The sequence below is a fragment of the Pungitius pungitius genome, chromosome 13 (assembly GCF_949316345.1).
Source record: "Pungitius pungitius chromosome 13, fPunPun2.1, whole genome shotgun sequence".
NCBI classification, from domain to species: Eukaryota; Metazoa; Chordata; class Actinopteri; order Perciformes; family Gasterosteidae; genus Pungitius; species Pungitius pungitius.
Window position 1 is genome coordinate 3,551,524 of NC_084912.1, and position 24,513 is coordinate 3,576,036.

Here is a 24,513-nt window from a genome sequence, read left to right on the forward strand (position 1 = left end):
ACCTCGCCCGTCTCCCTACGTGATCAAGAGCAGGTTTCTCCTTTCTGATTTCCTTAGGAGAGTGGAGCCGCTCTGCCTCAGCGTGTGCTGTAATCCGAGCTTCTCCTCGTTGTGTGTGTGTGTGTGTGTGTGCCTAGTGTAGGTCAGTGCACGTGAGCGCGCCGACCACGGTGAGGTCATTGCCGGCCGAGGCCCTCCGCCGCTCTCCAGCTGATGACACATTCCCCAACGAACGTTAGCGCCGTTAGCTATGAACGCGGCATTAGCTATGAACGCGGCATTAGCTATGAGCGCGCCGTTAGCTATGAGCGCGCCGTTAGCTATGAGCGGCTAGCGGCATCACGTAGGAAGCAGCTAACCAGGTCATGTTCTGTCATCTGCTGGAGTGGAGCAGAATAAGATTAAACATTCACAGTCTGGGTGACAGTGCTGTGTTTGTTTGACCCCAAAAACCACCGGTTCACCCACCCACCCGTCAGCTGCTGTCTGCCGTGTGTCATACAAACACCAACGGGTGCCTTCGTGCATTGTTAGCATGATCAAGCTTCGGTATTTGACGAGTCGGGGGAGAGAGAGAGCGAGGTGAACACCGTTTTCCTTAAAACAAGCTCCTTGGGGCCTGGAGGCCTTGAGGTCTTGAGGCGTGGAGGCCTGGAGGCCGGAGCCGGATGGGCAGGTGGAGGCTTTAAGCAAACAATGTTGCATCACGTCATGAAATTCAGGCTACGTGCTCATGCATGTGTAGCCAGGTGAGCCTCATTATTTCTCACTACTACATTAGCTCTTGTCTCATAAAATACTGTAAACTGTTAACCAAACGTGATTTAAATCAACTAGAAGACCCCCCCCCCCCGAACAAGATGAAACAGAATCCGTTTAACGATTATGTAACCCATCAATATTTGTTCAAATGAAAGGTTACAGGAGAATTTAGAAAACAAATAAAAGTGTGATAACAGTGACGTGCGTTTGAAGAGAATGAGATGCGATAGCATCATTCATTCATTCAGACTGGAGGCCCTGATCGCTGCTCATTATGACATCGTAGTATGTTGTATTATTACCATTCATATTGGTGTTTATTTATCTCGCAAAATACACAATTGGCTGGAACCTTGATCACAAACACCAAAGAAGCCTATGACACACTGCGTTGTGGTGGATGGTCGCAGTTTTTTGCCCTCCACAGAATCCATATTTCAGGTCAGAGGACAGAAACGGCACACAAAAACAACAAAACGGACTTTGCCTTTAAGTGAAAGTTATGTAAGGGATGTGTTATCTGTCAATATCAAATCCCTGACTAAACGTGAGGGATCAACATGTGGGTGAATTAATATTTAGAGGATTCAAAGGCCCCGTCTTAAACAGCACTAAAACAACAACAACAAATGGAGAAAGTGTCGTTGTCAGGTCAGTTGGCGCCGCAGCGTGATTATTTAGAGGATTAATGAGATGGAATTTGCTTCGTCAGCCAGACTGCTCCTCCAAAAAGAGAAGACCATGGCGGCCTGTCGGCGGGTCACTGAGCGACCCAGCGGCACTGGCCATGACCTACATACTACCCCTCGTCTCTCCAACACACGGGTTAGAGCCCCTCGTTACGTCCAGTTGAGAAACCAAAAGGCTGCAGAAAGGCGTTTGTTGAGGCCCGATAGTGTGAAATTGCAGGGAAACACGGAAGGAAGAGAAAGTCTCATCACTGCACATTCTTTTCCGTCAAAATGGCTGCTGTGAAAAATCTTATGCAGGTACGCAGCAGGTGTTCTGTGTAGCTTCCAGTGTGAACGTGAGGATGTGCATGCCACCCCCCCCCCCCCCTCAAAAAAAAAAGACAAGCATAGACAGCAGATCTTTTTGTAGAGAGTTATGACCTCTCTTTCACTTTTTACTGAATCTACTTGTGGAAATGCTGTACACACACACAACAGAGAAGCATTACAACCGACATCCAAGTGCACACATTATCGAACAGATACTGATAAACCATCATTAAATATTAATAATTAAAAACACATCAGAAATACATGACCTTTCTTGACTTTTTTACGCGCTCTCTCAACACAACTGACGAGGGAAAAATAATTACATCTCAACGAATTCCCGTGAACCGGTTTGAGCTATTCTCAAACTGCTGTCCCACTGTATGACCTGACACAGTTTGGTCCCATTTACAAACAGACCTGGCTGACATTAACACACAAAAAAAAAAAAAAAACGACGTCACGTGGTCCCGCTCGACCCGGCAAACGCTCCCCGTTCCCGGTTTGAGACCCAGAATTCGTGGTGTGAGTGTGGAAGGAAGTCCTTCTCAAACAGAGAGCCTCCACTGTTGTAGAAGGAGGAGGGGGGGGGGGGGGGATGTGAGATGCTTGACTGTTGCTTGGTAACCTCTGGGCTCTTTGTCAGTTAATCATTGGGACTCCAGACATCTCGCCATGGCAACGCTACACACGTCAGTGCTGAGTGTCTGAAAACCAGCGATGCTGAGCCCTGGGCCAGAGGCTCCCCCGAGGGGGGGAGGGGTGGAGGCGGGGGGGGGGGTGGGTGTCAAAGCAGACTCTCTGGTTTGATCGGATCTTCAGCGCAATCGAATACTCAAAAACTTGGCAGTTAGGGGTCAACTGCATCGTGACGTCACAACATTTAAAACAAAAGTTAAAACATTTATGCCGAAGCCTTTTGTTCAATAACACAAGCAGCAATGTAAAAAAAACACAGAAAAACAACAACAACAACAACAGTAACGAAACTTCGCAAGACGACCTTTATGCCATGAAAAAACACCAGCGTTGTTCTCAGCTAAAGCTCAAATGTCCTGACAGTCCGCCGCACACAAAGCTAAATGATATGCAACATATTTCCATTGCATTCAACAAAAATATATATTTAAAAAGTTACCAACGCAGTGAAGTAAGAATGAGCACATGACAGAAAATATTAGTTTAGTTTTTTTTTGTGGCTGCGGCATGAATTTACTTCTCTCTTTTGATCATTTGAATCCATTTTGTCATTTGAAGGCTGGTTTTCCCGTCTTCATCAATGGAGAAGTTCTCCCAGTTTACTCTCTCATCTCTCAACCTCGATCACATAATAGGAGGTTAATTTAACCAAGTAAAATGCCAATGAGAACACCTGTAATTCTGTAAAAACAAACAGTAACAATCATTTCCTGAGTGAATCAGCATCCTGTTACAATACCAGAGGAGTTCACTGTTTTGATTGACACATCGTTTTGTCCCACGTTTTGTTCACGGACATCTACAAATAAATTAAGAATAACACTGTCTTTGATCGTGGGGGGGGGGTCTTCAGTTAGAGCTCATCAAAGGAGAGCGAAATGAACAAAGCACAACAACGGAAAACTGAGAAAAACAACACAATAACTATTTCAGTCATTACCATTTGTTGTCATCCAGTTTATCTAACCGACCGTCACACAGTGTGTGTGTGTGTGTGTGTGTGTAGGCGTGTCACTCCAGGCCGAAGCCTTCGGCGTTGGAGATGGCGATGGTGAGTTTCTGCTTCAACTCCTTCCTGGTTCGATAAGGAGGCAAACAGATCTGGTTGAAGCAGGTGTGAGAGATCGGCAACCTGCACAAACAGAGAGAGAGAGAGAGAGAGAGAGAGAGAGAGAGAGGGGGGGGCATGAGTTATGAAACCAGAACTTCTAGAAACTTCAAAGTGGAGGGACACCTGAACCACAAGTCAGTAGAAAGGTCCTGCTCAGAGTTGGTATTCTGAGGGTTAAAAAAAAAAAAAAAGGTCCTGCTCAAAATGAGGTTTTGGTGATGGTGTAGGGGAATGAGATATGCTGATGAGGGGCCCCATAGCTATAGAAACACAAACATGTGTGTGTGTGGGCGTGGAAGCGCTGCAGAGGGGCCGCTCCCTGACCCAGATTCAGGCTCCTTTCCTGTTTAAAGTTCAGCTGGGGGCTTTTTTTTTTTTTGCCCATCACACGGAGTGGAGAGAGGACCCTGCGCCGTGCGAACAACTCACAGACATCACACCTCAGGCGTCACATGATCAAATCACGCCACCCCGACCCTGTGACCCGCAGCCGCCTGTGCCACTCTGACGCGTGTTACTGTAAAGACGGAAGCAACTGTAAAACGGCTTAATTGACTTTCCTTTGAGGGGGGAGATCCTGAGGGTGAACTTGAGGTCACACGAGTGGCCCGGCCCAGCCGTGTCTTTTTTTAGTTTTTATGGTCGCCGTAGGTCACTTATCTCCAGTTTCTTTCTGGATTACCACCTTCTGTTACCGGGTTGTTCTGGTGCACGTTCAAAGCGCCGCTCTGAGCTCCTGCAACATACCAGTCCGTCGGAACGTCGATCTTGGAGATTTTGAAGTTCAGGTCGGCCATCCCTCCCACGGGAACGCGGTCGCTTCCCGTGGCGAAGTGGAGGAGCTTCTTCTGCAGCTCCAGGGGGAAGGCCAACACCACGTCCCAGAAGCACCTGGTGCAACACACAACAGCAGCACGGGCTCGGCATTAGCGGGCCGGCAGTGACTGCAGTCCACGTCGCTTTATGACCCCCCCCCCAGTACAAACAGTACAATTTTGAACCAGGATGTTTGCATGCAAATAGCTAAATGACAGATGAGAAAGAAACAGGCGCCAGCAAGACATCTTCCTCCCTGCTGCATGAAACAAAAGGATGCGTGTGGTGTGTGTGTGTGTGTGTGTGTGTGCGTGTGTGTGTGAGAGAAAGAGAGCTGTTTCCTATGAAGAAATGAACGGCCTTTCATGCAAATGTTTGCGACATAAAAAAAAGGGAAAAGATTAGACATCATCACTGACCAAATGGGCCGTCATTACTTTATTATTAGCAGCAACATTTAGATTTGTGTGTTTAAATAAAAATAAGTACCAAATCGTGGTACCTGGGACACTGTTCAGAAAACGTATATTTTTCTGCTTTGGCAGCAGCTTATTTGTAAATGCACACACACACACATATTAATAAATGTAATAGTGAATGTGTGTGTGTGGGAGTCTCCTCCTGGTGGGGCTCACTGTCCCCGGCAGCGTCTCACCGGACGGTGGTCTCCGTCTTGCCGTATCCTTCGTACTGGGCGGCTTTCTGCAGAGCGCTCATGTCCAGCTCCGGGATCCCGCAAACCAGCATCTCCACCTCCTCCGGCCGCAGCAGCTGCAGGGAGACGGTAAAAGATGAAGTGTGCGCGTGTGTGTGTGTGTGTGTGATTTGGTCTACAACTTGTATTTACATGTTTCAGCATTTCAACATCTCACTAATGTAAAGAACGAAGGGCCCTTTCCCCACTTCCTAACTCCTACTTCCTGCCTCTTTGATGGGAGCACAGGCGTCTTCAAACTGGTGTCCACAGGTGTAAAGACGTAAAGGTACAGAATGAGGGTGAATCTGTGGTGGTGCGCTCATCGGGCCTGAGACAACGTCGCAACAATCCGTTTACCAAAGAAAACATGCGACACATCCAGGAAACCAGCAGTGACAGGAAGTTGTGATTCAGCAGAGCAGCTGATAAAAGAAAATATGTCAAAACGTCATCTTTTAGGGGGGGGGGGGGGGGGGGGTCATGTCGTTGAGAAGTGAAAGTGTGTGATGAATTTCCTTATAATTGACAACTTACATTAAACGTGGCAAATAAGCAGAAATCAGATCCAGTTGATTGGCAAAGTTAATAAAACAGCACATAGTTCTACATTTATGGACACATATAGAATGTCACTTGTTGTGTAGAGACCAGGACCTGAGACCAGGACTCAAGAGCAAAGAGCAGGGTCTCAGACCAGGGTCTCACACCAGGACCCAAGAGCAAAGTGCAGGGCCTCACACAAGGACCCAAGAGCAAAGTGCAGGGCCTGAGACCAGGACCCAAGAGCAAAGTGCAGGGCCTGAGACCAGGACCCAAGAGCAAAGTGCAGGGCCTCAGACCAGGGTCTCACACCAGGACCCAAGAGCAAAGTGCAGGGCCTGAGACCAGGACCCAAGAGCAAAGTGCAGGGCCTCAGACCAGGACCTCACACCAGGACCCAAGAGCAAAGTGCAGGGCCTCAGACCAGGACCCAAGAGCAAAGTGCAGGGCCTCAGACCAGGACCTAAGAGCAAAGAGCAGGGCCTGAGACCAGGACCCAAGAGCAAAGTGCAAGGCCTCAGACCAGGACCTAAGAGCAAAGTGCCGGGCCTCACACCAGGACCCAAGAGCAAAGACCAGGGCCTCAGACCAGGACGTGACTGAATGACCAAAATGCAAACCAACATGAATCTATTTTGAGCTTCAATGTTAGCTTTAACGTCCCCCACTTAATGATCAACTAAAGATGCAAAAATCATTTTGGAAGTCGTGGGGGGAGGGGGGGAGAGATTAGTTATTAGGTAAGTTATGATCCACACAGGGATTCGAGGGACACTTGTCCTCACTGTGAGTTCCAGATGTTGGGACCGGCCTGTCCCGTCTCTGACCCGTATTCGTGCCCTCAGCCGATAACCTGCAGACAAACCGTCCACCTGTCGTTCTCAGCTGCTGAGTTAAAAACAACGTGCACACAGTCCTGCAGGGATCACCGCCAACTTGACCCTTTGACCTTCAGCAATAAACACCAAAACAACCATTTTGGGAATCCTGTTTTTTTCAACAACAAAAAAAAAATCCTAGGTAGTAATTCCAAATTCAAATTTATAAAAGCTGGAATAAATTATAGAAAAAGTTATACTTTGTGGGACATTTTGAGCTCCTAGAAGACGGATTGCAATAAATCCTATTTATAGTCTTTCAAGACATTATAAATGCCAAAAAAATGAAAATGAAAATAGGCTTCAAAGAAAAGTATCCGTTCTGATAATGTTTTTAGAACAAAATGAAGCAGCACAAAAAAAACAAGCAAAGAAAAGTTAGATGAAAACTTTTTGCGTGACAAAGACACGTGGAAGACATGCAGAGTTTACAAAAGTTCATTTAGCAGATATGCAAACAGATGCCTCTGCGCTTTCGTTTCGGATGCCACGGGCCTTGGCAGCGACTGAGAAGGAATTCTGGCCCGCAATGAGGACCTGGAGGGACTGACGCAGGGAAAGTTCACGTGTAATATTTGTGAAATAAACAAGTCTGCTTCATTAAACACACACACACACACACACTCACCATGAGAGCGTCAGAGGCACACACGCTGTGGAAGCCGTGGTAGAAGGCCGCAAACTGTTTACAGATGGATTTATTCAGCAGGAAGTCGACGTAGAGCTGGACGTATTCTGTGGAAACACAAGGGAGAAACACTTTAACAACATTTTCCATTACAGACCTTTACCGGCTCGCCCTGCCGCCTCGGCCCTTTACCTTCACACACACACACACACACACACACACACACACACACACACACTGGAACGTGACGTTTAATGAGAGAAATAAAAATTTAAAACAGAACACGGAAGCTTTTGAGTCGACGTGGGTCTCCGTGTAAGTCAGAGGGCTCATTGGGAGCATTAAAAACGTTACTGGTTACTCTGACACACGCATACAGACGCAGTGGCACCACAGCGGTGTTTTCCCGATCGCCGACGAGGCTCCGGAGGGAGTCCAAGGTCGCAGGCGGCCTGAGAGTTGAGCCACGGCCCGTGCGGCCTGCGAGACGGGCGCTTTTGTCCGTCTTTGGAGCGTCTGCTCCTTGTTGTCGCCAATCACGCTCACCCTTCCTGTTCTGCTTGCTGACGGGAATTTTGTCTCCTCCGGGCTTCAGGTTGTGGGATTTGACCACGCCCATTTCTTCCTGAAAGACCTGCAACAACACAGGAATGTCACATGGTGGGGTTGGTTTAGGGTTAATGCTTTTTTTATTGTCCGAGGCGACGGTAGATGGATCCATCAAATGGTAGCCCCGCCCTAAATGTGCGCTTGATTTATATTTAGAACTGATTATAGATTTTGTATTGATCTTTTTATGTCTGTGTCCGGGGGGGTCATTGTTTTCCATTCATAAGTTTCACAGTGAGGATCTATGAGCAGAGTGCATTGTGGGGCTGTGTGGACTGTAAAGCCCATCACGGAACCTTTTTGATACGGGACTATGGAAGCAACGCTTGACTTTGACTTGTCTATCATATGGAATAAAGCGGATTTCCCAAAATATGAGTCCATGTGGTTAGTAAAGTAAATAAAGTTTGGGTTCAGGGTTATAATTAAAGTTAAGGTGAGGGTAAGCAGCTAAAGACTCATTTTTCTATGTGAGCAGAACAAACGGATACGTGTGCGAGAAACAGAGGGTGTGTGCATCCCGTAGGAGAGACAAAGAGAAAGAGAGGGACGGCGTCCAGGCGTCTTTCCGAGGTGACGAAGACGCGATGTGCTCCGAGAGGCCAGAGGTCAGCGCGCTGGGTTCAGGTTCAGGTGACCAGGAAGTGGCTTTAGGACACGTCTTGCTGTCGATTCTGTCTGCAGCGCTTGTTTGCCTCCAGATTTCTGCTCATAACATAGTTTGTAGAGATGTAACTCATAATATATATTATTATTATTATTATTATTCGGATGTCTTCCTTTATTTATTTATTTTAACAACACCTGCACGTGTTCATTTTCCATGTGAGGAACTTAATTCCCTAACCCTTTTGTTTCATAAAGAATCCCACTGTTTTGCTAGAGATGCTAATTGGCGGCTTGCAGATAAACAGAGAAAAAACAACAGCGGAGCTGCCAGGTTTCACGTGAGAGGGGGCAAGAGGGGGCGGGGGGGGGGCAGCAGAAGAGCGCCGCCTCTCAGCGCGCTCACGGTGCACGTGCACGTGCCGCCAGCCAGGCTGTGTCAACAAGGCGGAGGGATGCTCGGGTTACGGAGTGAGAGTGACATTTCTACACCGTCTCTGCTCTGCTGCAACATCAGTGCCTCCGAACACCGATTCTTTCAGTGTGCATCTGTTCATTTGTCGGTGGAATGAGAACTTGGGGGGTTTCCAATCAGCTGTATGATGACATTGGGACTGATCAGCATTGACTTCTGGTCTAGAATTGAATGTATTACATCATGCAGTGAAAAAAACAGCCGTCATTATGAAATGAAACCTATAAGAGACGACCACAAAGGCACGTTTGAGTGACATTGTAGTGGATATTGTTGTGCTTTTATGAATTACTAAGTAAAAACGCACGTTACGGATGACCTTCTTGCCAAATTCAAACCGACCTCGCATCCGGACCCTCCTCCCCAAGACTTTAAATCAACCTTTCTACCTGGAACATGAGGTAGAAGTCTTCCTCTACGTTCCCCTCGTAGCTCAGCAGCTCTCCCAAACCACGAGCCAGCTCCTGCAGAGCAGAAGAACACAAACTTTACAGGCGAGTCGGTTCAACAGTTACAAAAAGAAATGAGTCCGTGGGGAAAAGTGACCGTTCTCACACAGACGAGAGCAAGAGAAACTAAAATGTAGCACCTGCTTATGTCACTATTTCAGATGAGCTTCACTACGTGGTAAAGATGTACAGTATGTATCTAATGAAAAATGTGGTCTGCTTGTCTTGGGTCAGGCCGACACCAACTGGAGGCCTCGTGTTTCATATGTGTGTGTGTGTGTGTGTGTGTGTGTGTGTGTGTGTGAAGGTTGTGGATGTGAACGAGCTTTGGGGTCAGGTAACTTTGAGCGAGTGTCCTTTCCCTCTGTTGCTGTTGCTCAATGAGGCAGAATAGCTCCATCCTTTGCACCATCCGGCAGGTGTTACAATGGTTAAGATGGTTAAAATGGTTATGATGGTTATTATGGTTATTATGGTTAAGATGGTTATAGGCTTGATGCAGGGCTGTCAACAAAACATTTGGTGCACACATGTAGATATGTGATGTGTCATTCGGCTGATAGGTGGCTCTGTAGCAGCGTCACAATGATCATGTCTGTGTGTGAGTGTGTGTCTGTGTGTGTCTGTGTGTGTCTGTGTGTGTTAATGTGTATCTATATACGCATGAAAGCACCTCTTCTGTTCCAGATGGGCACTGGACTAGAAAAAAACCCTAAACTTTCTAACTTTTAGTTAAAACTATATATTGTCACAATATAAAAAAAGCCGTAGGGTGTTTGGGATCTGGGGCAAATTCATTCATAGAGAATACTGTACTCAAATATGAGAGCGCAGCACACTTGAGTGTTGAGAAAAAGACATTCACATCCTCTTCATGTAATCTCAAACTTTTCCAAAAAGGCATCAAAAGTTGAACTTTGGCTCCATCTGGTGGCAGTAACGTGAAATAATAGAGTAAATGTCTCTAACAGCAACATTTAACAGAGATAAGGATTATTATTAGGTACAATTAAGATCATATCTCACAACTTTTAACTACCACTGACAGCCTGACACACATACCGGCATGATCTGCTGCAGGTCGTCCAGGGTGGCAGTTGCCATGCCGACGAGGGCATTTTGGTCACACGGTACAGTGGGCGGAGTCAGGAGCTTCCTGCGAGGGGGACACAAAGGTAATTTGTCAACGTTTTTGAATTTCTTGGCATTGTCTGTTCCCGCATGTTGACTTTTGCACACACACACACACACACACTTACCTGTAACAGTAGAGGGGGAAGTGGATGTCCAGAGCAATGCTGTTGTAAACTGCTAAGCCCATCAGCTGGTAACACAGCAGGTTAAGGAGAAAGTCACCTTTGATTTGACTTGTTTGCGTGTCCATGTCAAGCAGCTTTCAGCTTTTCATATATATCGACACCATCTGTCATTTCCTCTGCCCCGTATCGTGGTGCCTTTGCTTTAACCTCATCGACCACATCGCTAAAACAAACAGTTAGATTATGTCATTCGAACAAGTCCGTCCTGCACCCGATGATGACAAATTGACTTCAGAAGGGAGAGAGACTCCTTTTTTGTTCGAGAGGAAACGGCAAACGTCAGGAAATACGCAAAAAAGGACGGTGGATGGACGCAAAGTCCACAAAGCCTCAAACGCATGGTGCCCAGATGTGGCGTGATTCTGTGTGTGTGTGTGTGTGTGAGTCTGTGATCAGGTCACTACTGATTGCAGGTAGGGGACACACACACACACACACACAGAAATAAGTATCCACCCGTACAATTACCACAAGGTCAAAGTCAAAACACACGCAGATATCAAAGAGAGCAGAAAAGCATTTAGAGGCCCTCGTTCATGCATCGCCTCTTTATGAGACAGGCATGAATAAAGCTCTCTCTCTCTCTCTCTCTCTCTCTCTCTCTCGACCTTCCCGTCACCTTCTCCTGTTTATTGTTCAAAGCTGGATGGTTTAAATCCCCTGGAGCTCCCAGAAGCCCGAGGTTCACTCTTTTTTTTCTCCCACCCTTTTGTGTTTATTGTTACGTCCATCGGTTTGCTCGCCTTCTTTTTCGCTTCTTCTTCTTCATTGGAGGTGCTATTGTGCACTTTATGTCGCGTATTCCCAGCTGCAAAACCTCGATCTCAACTCATTTCTGTTTACATCTGTTGGCTGTAGTCTGTCTGTCTGTCTGTCTGTCTGTCTGTCTGTCTGTCTGTCGGTTTACGACCATGTCTCTCTCTCTCTCTCTCTCTCTCTCTCCGCCCCTCCCTTTCCGTCTTCCTATTGACGCGAGGCTACCATGACGACCAAACAGGAACCACCGCGATTGATGAATTAGCTCTTAGCACGAGTACACATGTGGAACACGCACGGAACACCCAGGAGCGCACAGGCACACACACACACACACACACACAGACACACAATAACCTGGCAAGGAAAAGGCAGCTATTAGGTTATATAACCTTTTGACAGTTCCCAGCTGGCCAGTAACTAAGTGCTAAGTGCTGAATCGTTCTCTATATACACACACACACACACACACACACACACATGCACTGTGTCGGTAGACACACACACACATTTTACATTTAACAGCGGTTACCCTGCAGTATTTGAAACTAGCAAAGAGAGGATCCTATGTGAATGTTCCTATTAGATACATTTAGAGTATTATTATTATTATTCTAAGTGTCGGTAGAAATAAACTCATTTCCTGTTAAACAAGCTGCAAGTGGGGGAAGAAATGTGCAGCAGTCTGAGGCCGTGCGTGCTAAAGCCGGACACTAAGAAATGACACATGTATATCATTATAAAACACAACTTAATGGTGGAAGAAAAGTAACCCCGCCGCGTTGTGTTTTTCACTAAACATAATAAGGAGGAAATGTCACTCTTAAAACTAGTGAAGGTATCAGGTGCACAAGATAAGCAGCATTTTACCTCACAAATGGGCAATATATATATATACTTTTAACTAGTTGTTCATCTTCAGATGTGACCTCAGTCTCATGCTAAGGCAGCGCGAAGGATACAGTCCCCACCAACTGGAACTCGGAATAGTTGTCACACTTCCAGCTGCTGAACCAATGACAGCGCGAGTCCTTCATGTAGGTGAACATTCCTGGGAAGAGACGGATTAGGATGAGCACATTTTCTGCTGCTAGGAGAGGAGGAACTACGTCCACCAGGTGAGGCGCTGGTCCAAGGATGGATGAAGAAATGATGTTTTTATGGGTGGTTTCTGTTGTCGTTTCAACAAAACCGAAGAGCAGGTAGATGAGGAGAACAAAAACCCGGCAGGACGCTGAAGCTCTCCAGCTCCGACCGAGAGAAAACAGCCGCCGTCTGTTCTGAGACACATCTGGACACATCTGGAGCGAACGCCCGAATCTGACACCGCTTCAGCCGTTAAAGAGCCCCTGTGTATGTGTGTGTGTGTGTGTGTGTGTGTGTGTGCACCTGCGTGTGTGTGTGTGTGTGTGTGGGGGGGGGGGGGGGGGGGGCGCAGAGAGCCGGGGCTTTCCCTGCGCGCCGCTAACGAGGGGAACACAGCTTTCATTGAGTGTGTTGCTTTGGGCCGACGTCCGCTGGCTCGTAGAAACACAGACGACCGCGGAAAGATGGAGAGACGCTGGAAATAACAAACGGAGGCGAGCAGAGAGACGGGGGGGGGGGGATATAATAAAAAAAATTTAAAAGTAGGAGGGCGAGGGAGGGGGAGGAAAGAGGCAAGTCTGACCTAAACAGCGTATTCCTCGGAAAAGAATTAAAAAATCCACGTCAATATTTGTAAAAAGGGATTTTCATCCTCATTGGAGGCGAGAATTTAAAGGACATTTCGATGGAAACACACGTCTCGTACGAATAGAATTCGGATTCGGATTAAAATATGATGTCGTGATTGGAGAAGGGGGGGATGAGAAGAGGAAGTGACACGGGAGCACCGCCCCGGTGACACATGACGGGGGGGGAGAGAAGCAGACGGCCATAACGGGAGCTGCTCCGGTTCCCCCCCCCCCCCCCCCCCCTCCACCCCCCTCTCCCGCCTCCAAAAAAACAACAACAACACTGGGCGCCTTTCATCAGCCATTCGACACCCTCTCCCTCGCTGCTTCCACGGAGGCCTCCAGCGGCTCGCGTCTCACCGTAGTCCGTGTGGAAGATCTGTCGCACCAGCAGCAGGAACCACTCCTTGGTCAGGCCCCCCATGTCCAGCCCGGCCTCCCCGACAAAGGTCACCCGCAGCTTCTTCTTCAGGTCGCACCGCTTCCTCGTCAGCTAAAAGGGGGCCGAAAGGTGGGGTGGGGGGGGGGGGGGGGTGTCACAAATCTTAAGTCGAACGTGAATGAGACTCGCCCCGCCCCCCCCCCCCCCCCCATCAATGCTTTTTGCACTTTTCTTTTCTGCTTTTGATCAGGATTATAAACCTCAAATTCCCACTTGTTCGCCCAAGACACTTGTTTTGCTCAGAGCGTCCGTTAAAAAAAACGCCGCCTACGGGCAGATGTGCGGCGGGAGAACATCTGTGATGATGTCAGTCCCAGGCAGCATCGGGCCATTTTTTTTTTTTTTTAAAGGTTGTTGTTTCACTTTGTTCTTTTGCTGGTGCTCGGTGAGGCGGGGAAGAGGTCTTACAAAGGCAAAAAGTTCTGTACAAAATACAGATGGAAAACGTGCAGCGTTACATATAAAAATCTTTTTTTTTTTCTACAACAGGGAGACGACGTGGGGCTTTGCTCCTGAGCGACATGCGGCCCTGGTGGGACGCGTGTCCCGTGGGAATGGAGCTTTGAGCGGCTCATTAAAGTGGACTTTTTTTTCCCCCCATGAATAATTGGTTTGGCACTGGACCAGCCGACGAGGCCCCAACAACACATTCAACAAGACCACCGCGAGCTGTCCGTCACCTCGGAGCAGGTTTCATCCACCAGTTCAAACCTCAAACACGCCGAGTGCCTTTTCGAGCTTTCTTATCGGGGGGCGAGTTTAAAAAAAACAAAAAACACACGCGTTTCATGCTGAAACTTGACGTGCGTCACTTAAACAGCTGTCCTCGTGCGCTCGTGTTTGCCTCCGGGGACGGAATCAAGTTCTCAGACAGTAATTGATTCCCTGCAGATGAAACGTGATTGTTTTCCATACACAGAGGGAGCCCTTGTTATTTAATAGTACAGTGTATTATATGTGTGTGTGTGTGTGTGTGTGTGTGTGTGTGTACTGACCTCATCCAGTGAGTCACTGAGGAGTTGTGCCCGTCGTACTTTAATGTTGAGAAACAGAAGGTTCATGTCCACTCTCTGCCTGCGAGACACCTTGCTGACGAGGCTTTGCTGTGGGACACATGAGCACGTCTCAGTCCTGTGGACACACGCGCGCGTGTGTGTGTGTGTGTGTGTGTGTGTGTGTGTGTGTGTGTGTGTGTGTGTGTGTGCGTGTGTGTTGTCTCACCCTGGCCTGGCTGATCATCTGCTGCTCAGAGTCCTTCTGGATGATGGCTTTCTTCACCACGGTCGAGAGGATGAAGGGGAACTGACAGAAGGAAAACCTAAGAAGGGACGCGTGGAATTATGAGAAGGCAATAAACCGAGAAACAAAAAAAAAAGAAGAAACGCTTCATTCTCTCTAAAGACTTTTAGGGCTGTGAACTTTGGCTCCTTCGCCAGACCAGCTCCTGGAGATGTTTCCACCCTCCTGGACGAGGAGCACCTCTCATGCAGGAGATCAGCAACCCGAAAGAGATGCAGAGAGAGACAACAGGTGATCGGACCTGTTTGAGCTGCCGTAGTTCTGCCAGGTCCTGTACTCCTCCATGAAGTCTATGTGCTCCAGGGCGATGTTGTAGAAGTCCGTGAAGGGCATGATGGGAGCAGAGGAGACGCTGTTGGCTGCATCTGAGGACGGGAGTGGAAGAAAGAGCGTCGGATGGGACACCGTGATCTTCAGTGTGTGTGTGTGTGTGTGCGACTCACTGAACAGGCCGAGCACTTTGGTGGCTGAGGGAATCCACCAGGAGCACTTGGCCAGAGGAGGAAGTTCATCTGGTTCTGCGGGAAACAGTCGGGTGGAGATGAACTGCAGGAGGCGCTCCACCGGCTGCCTGAAACGCCTCGGCGACAGCCTGGCACACACACACACACGCGCGCACACACACACACACACACAGTTATTAGCAGAGGCAAAACAGCATCAACAGCACACGTCTTGAAATGCACAAAAATAGACGGATGAAGAGAGAGAGAGGGAAATAGCAGCGGGGGGGGGGGAGAAGAACTAAACATAACTTGTAATTTAAAGCAGCTCCCGTTGTAAATCATCACCAAGTAGAGGATGCGTTCTGCAGACTTCTCGATGCTGAGAGAGAGACTTTGGTTTGTAATTGAGGGCTTTATGTCAAGTTTTAAAAGCTTTAAAAAGGTTCGATAAAAAAAGCGGCTGGCAGTTATTAAGCTTTTTTTTCCAAACAAACCCGCTGCGAACGCAGCACCGAGGCGAATGGAAGCTAAATGACTTGAACGGGGTCAAAGCCAGTAGGCGGCCGGGTGGGACGGAACGAGAAGGCGTCCTGCTTTAGACATCAATAACGGGGGGGGGGGGGGGGGAAGCAGCCTCTGCCGTTTGACAGAATGACGAGAGATTCGTCTTTGCTTTAATCGAACTGATGGATCCACAGTGAAGACAAAAAAGGTTGATAGAGAGAAACAGAGAGAGAAAGTTGTACAAAAAAGCAACAAAAGAGAGAAAGCGGTGGCAACTTGGCTGTAAGCCGACAAGAAAATCACTTTCTCACACACACACACACACACACACACACAGACACACTTACTTTTTGAGCCAATGGACCAGGAAGTGGTGGTCCGCCTCGGAGAGAGCTGCAATCTGCCTCAGCAGGTGAGCGTAGATCACATAGGTGCTGGTGCTGGAGTACTGCGGGTTCTACACACACACACACACAAACACAGATGTTACCCCTGGGACAGAGACTGAGTTTCCATTCCTGCTTTGCATCACAAAAGTGTTCATCAATGCTGAATAGTGATGAGAAAAAATCGGGACCCAGGCGAGACATTAAATCGTGAAATAAAGTTGAGACTTGCTGTTTTTTTTTTACGACTACTGAATAGAGAGAGGAGTCACTTAAAAGGAAATCCACACGGATTCAACTCTCTCAGACAAGCACACGTGTGCGTGAAGCAACAAATGAACAACAACAGATGGAATAATGAGGCTCAGTTTCCACCGGCTGTCAACACAGAAAGGAGCTGAACGTGTAGCTTTCAGAGGGTCGTCATCAGAGAGGAAACCAGCATGACCTCACCCAATCCCAGTCTGTGTGTGTGTGTGTGTGTGTGTGTTTGTTGATGGAGCGTGGAACCACATTGGAACTACTTTAAATCCCGGTCTTTATCGGATTTAAAGCCTTAAAACCATATACGGAAATCAGACTCTGCCCTCTGCATTTCTTCATTTTAAAACCAACAAATGAAAATAACAATGAAAAAAACCTTTGGACTAGGAGCGTCTTTGGCGTCTTCCAGACTCACCTGAACGAGAATGAAATACGCTCGCAGGTCGTCTTTGGTCCGAGGCCTGAAAACAGAAGAAAAAAAAACAGAATCGTTCCCTATTTCACTCAAATTTGTGTTTGGGTTGTTTTAAAAAAGGACGCAGATTGCGTCGCAGAAGGCTTCTCACCCTTTCCACTCCCTCAGGAGACTGTTGATGATCCCTTTCAACACCGACTTCTGGATGTCCTGAGGCTAAACACACACACACACACACACAATAAATCCAGGTGAGCGATATAAAGCTACATTTCCTTCACTTTGATCATTATCATCTTGACAGTTTTCTTCTGCTCCCCATCCAGTGCTCATGTGGTCTGTGGGTTGAACTCTTTAAATGGAGGTTCTCTGTGAAGAAGGGGAAGGTGTGTGATGGTCAGCTGGTGTGTGTGTGTGTGTGCGGCGCGGCGCCTGGCGCTCACCGTGCCGAGCAGCGTGTCGTAAACGGCGTTGACAAACTTGGCGTTGACTCCCGAGTCGTCGACGGTGTTAAAGGATCCGTTCGCCTCGCGCTGGGACCGGAGGCAGGAAGGAGGACGCGACCACGAGGAAACGAGGGAACAAGGAAACGAGACAGTGTGAGTGTGGGGGGGGGGGGGGTTGGGGAACAGCAGAAAAACAAAATAAGCTTTCCTCTAGTAAAAGGCTGCAGGCGCCTCGTGACGTTTTAACGGCGTCTAAAACATTCTGCTGAGAGCCAGACTGTGTGTGTGTCTGTGTGTGTGTGTCTTCTACCTTGAAGGCAGCGTTGATTTCGATGAAGGAGTCGAAGGTGGCGAGGTAAAACTCTCGGACCTCCCTCCAGTCCCCCGATTGGGCGGCACGCTCCACGTCCTCCCTGGCACACACAAACGCACAAACGGCTCAAAGAAAGAGGCGCCGCAACCCCCCCGGCTGCAACGCAACCGCTGCAACGCAACCCAGAGAGAGACTCACTGGAAGTCCTTGGTGGTCTTGGTGCGCAGGGGGATGACGGGGTCCGAGGGGAACGGGGCTTTCACCTCCGGGGGAAGAGTGTCGATGGAGAGCCGCTGCTTCTGACGCACGTCGCTGCAGATGGGGGGGAGCTCCCTCCCTGGGGGGAGAGAGACACACGCAATAAACAGCTGATTAAGTACAGCACCGGGAAGCAGTTGCTGCTCATTGTTGATTTAAATACTTCTTTTAATAAAAAGTGAGGCACACTGAGTAGAAAGATGTGGAGCTGAAATGAAAAAACATCAGCTGAATGACTAATAATAATAACGGCAATTGTGTATTTTTGTTTAATTATCATCATTTCATGGGCGTAAAGATCATTATCAAACAATGATGAATGCGGTAGAGAAGTTATAAAAACAGTTTCTGGTTTGGAGCTGAATATCTTTTTGGAAAAGCTCTATTTAAAGGCCGAGAAAGGGTTTGAATCAGCACTTTGGCTGAGCACAGAAAAAATAATTTTTAAACAAAATTAATAAAATGAATAAGCATGACGATTAATGATGATCTTAATAAAAAGCTCAGAGGAGAACACCCAGCTGTCATACATTTAGCCATGTGATCATTTTGCTGGCGAGAAAACATTCGCAGCAAACGAAACAGAGGAATTATTTGGACATTTGGGTTGTAGGAGTCTCGTTCAGGAGGACAAATAGAGACATTCAGGCCAAGACAGCGATGTCATTGATGATGTCGCTTCCTCACACTCTTGGTCCCGTCTATGCGTCCGTTCTGTTTAGAATTAGCCCCCCCTTTTGTCTCCGTCTCCACGGTAACAACGGTCAACAGCGGCCCTGTCCAGGTGCATTGTGGGTGCTCATTTTGTAGGCATGGACAGAGTGTCCGAGCAGATGAAAGGGACCCAGGTACAGAGGCGGGTGAGCATATGACAATGAGAGCAGGTGTTACATCACAGGACCCCTGGTGCCTCATGACGTGGTAACAGTGGACCTGCTTTAGGCTGAAGGTCGCGAGGTCATCGAAACCAAACGGGTTCATCCTTTGAGACGGGACAGGCGGTTATTTCAGAAAATTCTGAATTTTTAGGTGTATAACAGAAAATAATTAGGTTGCCAGTGGGAAAAAATCAGAGAGGTTTAATATTATTATTTACAGGAATATGTTATTTTTATTATATACCTTGTTTCGGTTTAATCATTTTTGTTTGTTTGTTATAAATACACTTACAGTGTTTCCATTTATTAATATGTCCTTTTTTTTTTAAAAAGGACAATCATTTATAATTTCATGTCACATTTATTATGACAAACCGCAGCATTAAAGAAGTAGCACTAAATGAGAGAAGCAGCTGGCTCAGTTGCTAGGTAACGATCCAACCACTACATGGATGTTCCTGAACAAGCCACTCAACTGTAACCACAGTTTGTGGCCCCGATTGACCTGATGTATTCATTAGATTACGATAAATGTCATGGTTATGACTTTTATCCGTCCCCCGGGGGGAGAGACCGACGAGACTGATGAGACCCCCCCGCCCTCTCCTCCATGTCTGCTTCACAATGACCTCTGCTTTGTCCCATCTCCGCCCCGACAGGCACAAGTGGTGCCTTCTATTTCGAGGAGTCTCCTTTCCGAGACCTCCGAGGACAAATCCATTGATGTCTTTTGACAAAGCACGAGGCGAAGACGATCAAGTGCCGTCCATTAATTAGTTTTAGCGTGTTCTCCTTTCTTAATCATCTTCTTCCAGGAACCAGAGAGAGAGAAAATAGATCCTAACGTTTCCGTTTCCTTCCCTTCATCCCGCAGCAGCGCCTCAGTTCTCCAGCTACGGGTTTTAATCTTTCAACGTAACAAGCTGGACTTTCCAACAAAAAGAAAAGAAAAAAAAGGTGTCAGTGTCCTTTGATCTAGAAGTGGAGCAGATCGCTGCTCAGCTCGGCCTCGGCACACAGCGCCATTAAAAGGATTTACAAACCTCCTGTAATACTTTACAGATGAAACAGCAAATTGCGGCGATTATCCAGCGGGCCCGGTGAATGCCGCGCTATCACGCGTGTGTGTGTGTGTGTGTGTGTGTGTGTGTGTTTCTCCTTTCACATGGTTTTCATTCGGGGCGGAGGTTTGCATGATCGCGGGGACCCGTCTCCTCTCTCTGTTGCTTTAGATTCTCCAAATTCGCTAATGTCCCCGAGAGCTTTGGTGAAACGCAGTGCGTTCTTCTCCACTTCTTCTTCCTTCCACGATTCTCGAAATGACAGAGGAGCTTATTTTGTTCTGTTTTCTTTCTAATTAGAAGTGTGATCCTGTCATTTCCTCCCTCCACCCTCACCGGCTGGAAAACATGCACCGCCTTTTTTTTTTCCTCCCTACTTTTTTTGGTTTTAGTTTTTCCTCTCGGGTTTTTATTCCCGAAAAGCTTCCCAATTCTGAGGGAGAGAGCGATGCGCGCGGGCTCGACGTAAACAGCTTGAGGTCATGCGTGCTGTAAATAGAGGAAGTGACGCATCGTCACGAGGAACCCGGCACACGGACACTCAGCAGCGTTGGTGCCATTCGGCAGCTTTTTTTTTCTTCTTCTTTTTCTGGCGTATCACCGACACGCCGAAAGAAACCCCCCCCCCCCCCCCCCCCCCCCAATGAATCCGTGGAGAGGCGCGCGGAGGCCGGTGAAAAGGTGCCGAGTGTTGCTCTCGTTTTACATTTCCTTCCGAACTCACTGCAGACTCTGAATCTGGGTGGATGTTGGGGATCTGCTGGGTGGGGGGGGGGGGGGGGGGGGGGACAAAGGTGTCGCCTGGATGACGGAGAGGGAGTTTGGAAGAGGCGGCGAAGGGAGCGCGTCCACCGGGGACGTCACGTGTCCATCACTCGCGCCCCGAGACGATACATACCGGCATGTCCCGGGGAAATGGTGCCGGTGGTGAGATAAAAGCCAGATGTGAGCTGGGGTTTGTGTGGGTTTTTTAAATTATTTTTTTTAGAGACACAATATTGATCCAGGCGAGTTCCAAAAACGAGAGGGACACAAGGACAAAGGTCTCATATTGAATGTTGAGAATGAGAAATGTTGCAGGTGTGGATGAGAAAAAAATGAGCTTGTTTATATTGAAGAGGAAAAATAAAATGGATGCGCTCACCATGTCTGAGCCACTGGGTGCCGGTCAGGGTGCCGGTCAGGGTGCCGGTCAGGGTGCCGCCAGCAAAGCCTCGCCCCCCCGCCTCCCTCCTCTGGCTCAGAGTGGAGATGAAGGAGCCCAGAGAAGGAAACGGCTGCTTAGCTCCTCGCCCAAAAGCCTTTTTTTGCAGGAGGACGACATCATCACCAGGGGGAAAAAAAGAGAAGACCAATGCATTGTATATTATTAATAAGTACAAATACAGCAAAAAATGTCCACTGTGTGAAATTGTTTCATCTATATATGGGATTGTCATAACTTTTAAATACTTTTTAAAGACATTACTTTGAAGTGCTTTACCGGATGTGTTACTTAATAACTTACAGTATCAAAGATGCTAATAGCAGCTATACTTGGAATGATGAGAAATGTTATAGAAACGTTTAAAAAAAACAATTTAAAACATACAATCATTATGCAAATGATAAACAAACAATATTAGAAATGGTTGATGCCATTCAGAATTCAAGGCGGTGAAGGGAGATACGAGGGTTGAAAGAAAAGGACGAGAAAAGGGCTACGGGGGAGGGAGGGAGATGAAGGGAGACAATTACTAAGAGGGGAGGTGGGAGAGCAGGGGAGGGAGAATTAAGAGAGGGAAGAGGAAGGAGGAGGAATAAAAGGGGGGGGGGAGTGAAACAAATGAAGGAGACGAGAAGCAGAAAACACAAGAGGGAAGAGGGATGAGAGGTGGAGAGATCCACAGATGCACAGCAGCCGCTTCTGACAGCAGCAAAGAAACACACACACACAGACACACACACAGACACACACTGCAGCAGCGATGTGTTCAGGGGCCGCAGGACAGAAGGAGCAAGAAGACTTTTATTCCAAAGAAACAAGACCTCAAGGAAGAATCTGAACAGAATCCCAAGCTGGGCGTCAGCACAAACACACACACACACACACACACCCAGACGTGCACGACACGCACACACAACAGACACATGTTTTCTACTGTTTCCATGACATTATATTATTTTGCCGGCGGCACGCGGAGAGAAAACAAAGGGTGGTTTGTCTTAGAGGAAGCGACCTCAGCGGCAACAGGTTGTGTTTTCAGTTATGTCACAGCGCACAAAGAGACACAAGCTACACAGGCGCACATGCATTCTGAGTCTGTGAACAGAAGCCATCTGTCTGCAGCGCGCCACAGAGATGCATTGTTGAATGCACGGTTCCATTAAACAGATGAACAACATCTGGATCCAGAGATGATGGATGAGGAGAAGAGCAACGTTTGTCATCATTTGACTTTACTCCTTATTTCTCTCATATATAAGTGGGAAATGACTCTCTGCAGCGTCTCTACTGGTGGAAATTAAGGACTCTGTCACAAACATTCAACATCCCTGTTAGCTCGAATCTGTCGTCACACCATGCGTTTAAAATCTTAGGGTTTGACTTTGACATTGACGTCCAGTATTTCGCTTTTTAACTCTCGATTTGCCAGAAATACAGCAGCTTACGCTCCTTTCTCACACTTTTCTTTCTCCTAACTCTTTTAACCATCGACACAGGAGCCCGGGCCCTCAGCCGATGATTGACAGGCGACCTCTGGGAGACACGGAGCGGAGACGCCACACACACACACATGGCAACAAACCCAGAGGCTGAACCCAAACAAGTCACAGCTCGGTCTTTGTGTTCCACGCAGTTTATCTCGCTGAAATAAACGCAGATTGGTTCAGCAGCACTTCTTAAAATGTTTTTTGTGCTGTTAGTAACTCTGTCATTGAGTCTGAGAGGAGATGCTGACACCCAGAGAGAAACCCCACCTGTTCACTTCCTTCCATTTTCAACTTTCATTGTCATATTTCTCTCGGTGCAACGAGGGAGTGACACGACGAACAAATACAGATCCAGGCAGAGACAAAGAGATCAGATCTGGTCTAATGTCCTTTGAGCTTGGACTGGCATCAATGTCGGACCTTTTTTTTTTTTAATTGAGCCTGAATCTCCTGGGATCAGCTCCACTTGAGTCCAGAAGACTTCTGCGGGGGAATCAGAGAATCCGCCTGACTGAAGTCCCAGAGAAACGAGCTGCAGGCGGAGAATGCATGCGGCCACTTTTTATTGCATTTCCAGACACAAGCAGAGTGGGCCTGAGCAATGACAGGCTGTTTATTGGTCGAAAGCGTCCGATCCGCACATTCCTGCTCTCTGACACCACGGAGATGACATCACGGGCCACAGGTCTGCTCCGTGGAGTGACACCGAAAGGGCGAAAGTCGCTCTGACGAACAGCCACCCCCCCCCCCCCAGCCGCTGCTCTGCCTGAGATGCACTTAAAGAAAAAAGCACCGGCCCAACATGTCAGCAGGCGTTACGTAAGGCGGCGGCATCACTTTTTCCACAGGGAGAGAAGCAGCTTTTTTCCTTCAGCGCGCCGTCGCTTCGTGCCCAAGTCGACCATCCGGCCGGGCTCGGTTGATTCGTGGTTTTTATTGGGATCGATTGAGGGACAAAGATTTGATTCATGATTTGTACTACTAAAATGGACATTTATATGATCATGTGATACAGTGGTGCCTGACTCCCTAATGATGTGTTTTTGTACTGTGCCATGTTTAAATAAAACAAATAAAAGATCACCAAGAAAAAAACAGTAAAAGTTAATAAACCTTATGCCGCTGATATCACATCATATTATGATTATTTTTTTAATAATTTAAGTTTCTTATAAAACGTATTTATATGTATAAATTAAAAGGATACATTTTGCCTTTTGCACCATGCACAATCTTGGCAATTTTTTCCAATATTTAGGGTACTTTATTGTTATTACTAATTTGAAATAGAGAAAAAAGTTGCATATTGTGTGCAAAGTTGCGTTTTCTTTACCCACTATGAAGAAAACCAGTACTTTTCAACACAAAGACAAACATCCGTATTTTCTGCACATATATATCTTAAATAAAACGAAGAAATGCAGTTTTCTTACAGCAGGAGCGGAGCTGTTGTAAATTGGCGGAAGCCTCTCCCTTTCCCTCTCGACTCCTGACAGCGCGAAATGTTCTCCATCCATCCTCTTGTTGTGGAAGAGAGGAAAAAGTATTTGTCCCCCCCCCCCTGGAAAGACTCAGTCCTCTACCGCCTCCGTGTTTCTGCTCCTCACGGGGCCGCACATGTTTTTCACCGGAGCCCGTCTGACCCCGAGCCACGCGTGTGTCCGCTCGCCGGCGCGCCTCGTTATGTCCCAGGAATCGGGGACACTCACATCCTTCATCCAAAAGGACTGCGAGGTCTACCTTCGTCGGACAGGTGGGCTCTCTCCGCTACGCGCCCAGCCTGACGCGTAAACGTCTCCAAAAAGCTCCACGTAGCGTCTGCGCGGGAGACCCCGAAGAGTGGCGAGTTGTGTGGGTCTCAGAGGATGAGCGTGAGGCGCGGTGGGGATGAGCCGCTAGCCGCTTCTCGTCCTCCTCCGTCGGTCCTGCTCTGCGTCGCGCGTCGGGGAAGCTGCAGTGCTGCGGAGCGGCGCCATGTTTGGAGGAGCAGGAGGAGGCGCCTGGAGAACACAGCCTGGAGACGGCGGAGCGCACGCCCGCGCGCGC

General features: G+C 47.8%; 1 protein-coding gene across 1 annotated transcript; it reads right to left on the reverse strand.

The window, feature by feature from the left end:
- Positions 1–1,852: 1,852 nt before the first annotated feature.
- hectd2 (HECT domain containing 2) lies at positions 1,853–24,513 on the reverse strand. Its single transcript, XM_037466202.2, has 22 exons — positions 23,901–24,513; positions 20,918–21,074; positions 17,775–17,913; positions 17,574–17,676; positions 17,261–17,350; positions 16,969–17,033; positions 16,818–16,863; positions 16,100–16,209; positions 15,246–15,394; positions 15,044–15,167; positions 14,725–14,821; positions 14,499–14,606; positions 13,422–13,554; positions 12,309–12,397; positions 10,531–10,595; positions 10,334–10,427; positions 9,212–9,286; positions 7,679–7,766; positions 7,133–7,239; positions 5,045–5,160; positions 4,321–4,464; positions 1,853–3,594 (listed from the first exon to the last, which is right to left on the reverse strand). The coding sequence occupies exons 1-22, from the start codon at positions 23,982–23,984 to the stop codon at positions 3,474–3,476; spliced, it is 2,304 nt and encodes a 767-aa protein (XP_037322099.2). The 5' UTR covers positions 23,985–24,513; the 3' UTR covers positions 1,853–3,473.

What these genes read in the sequence shown, in the direction of transcription:
- hectd2 (XM_037466202.2), bottom strand. Translation starts at nt 23,984, where the DNA reads ATGGATGGAGAACATTTCGCGCTGTCAGGAGTCGAGAGGGAAAGGGAG. An exon ending in ACAACAGCTCCGCTCCTGCT is followed by an intron (nt 21,075 to 23,900) that starts GTAAGAAAACTG and finishes CTGCAAAAAAAG; the next exon opens with GCTTTTGGGCGAGGAGCTAA. An exon ending in AGTTCCAGTTGGTGGGGACT is followed by an intron (nt 10,596 to 12,308) that starts GTATCCTTCGCG and finishes CTGTGTTACCAG; the next exon opens with CTGATGGGCTTAGCAGTTTA.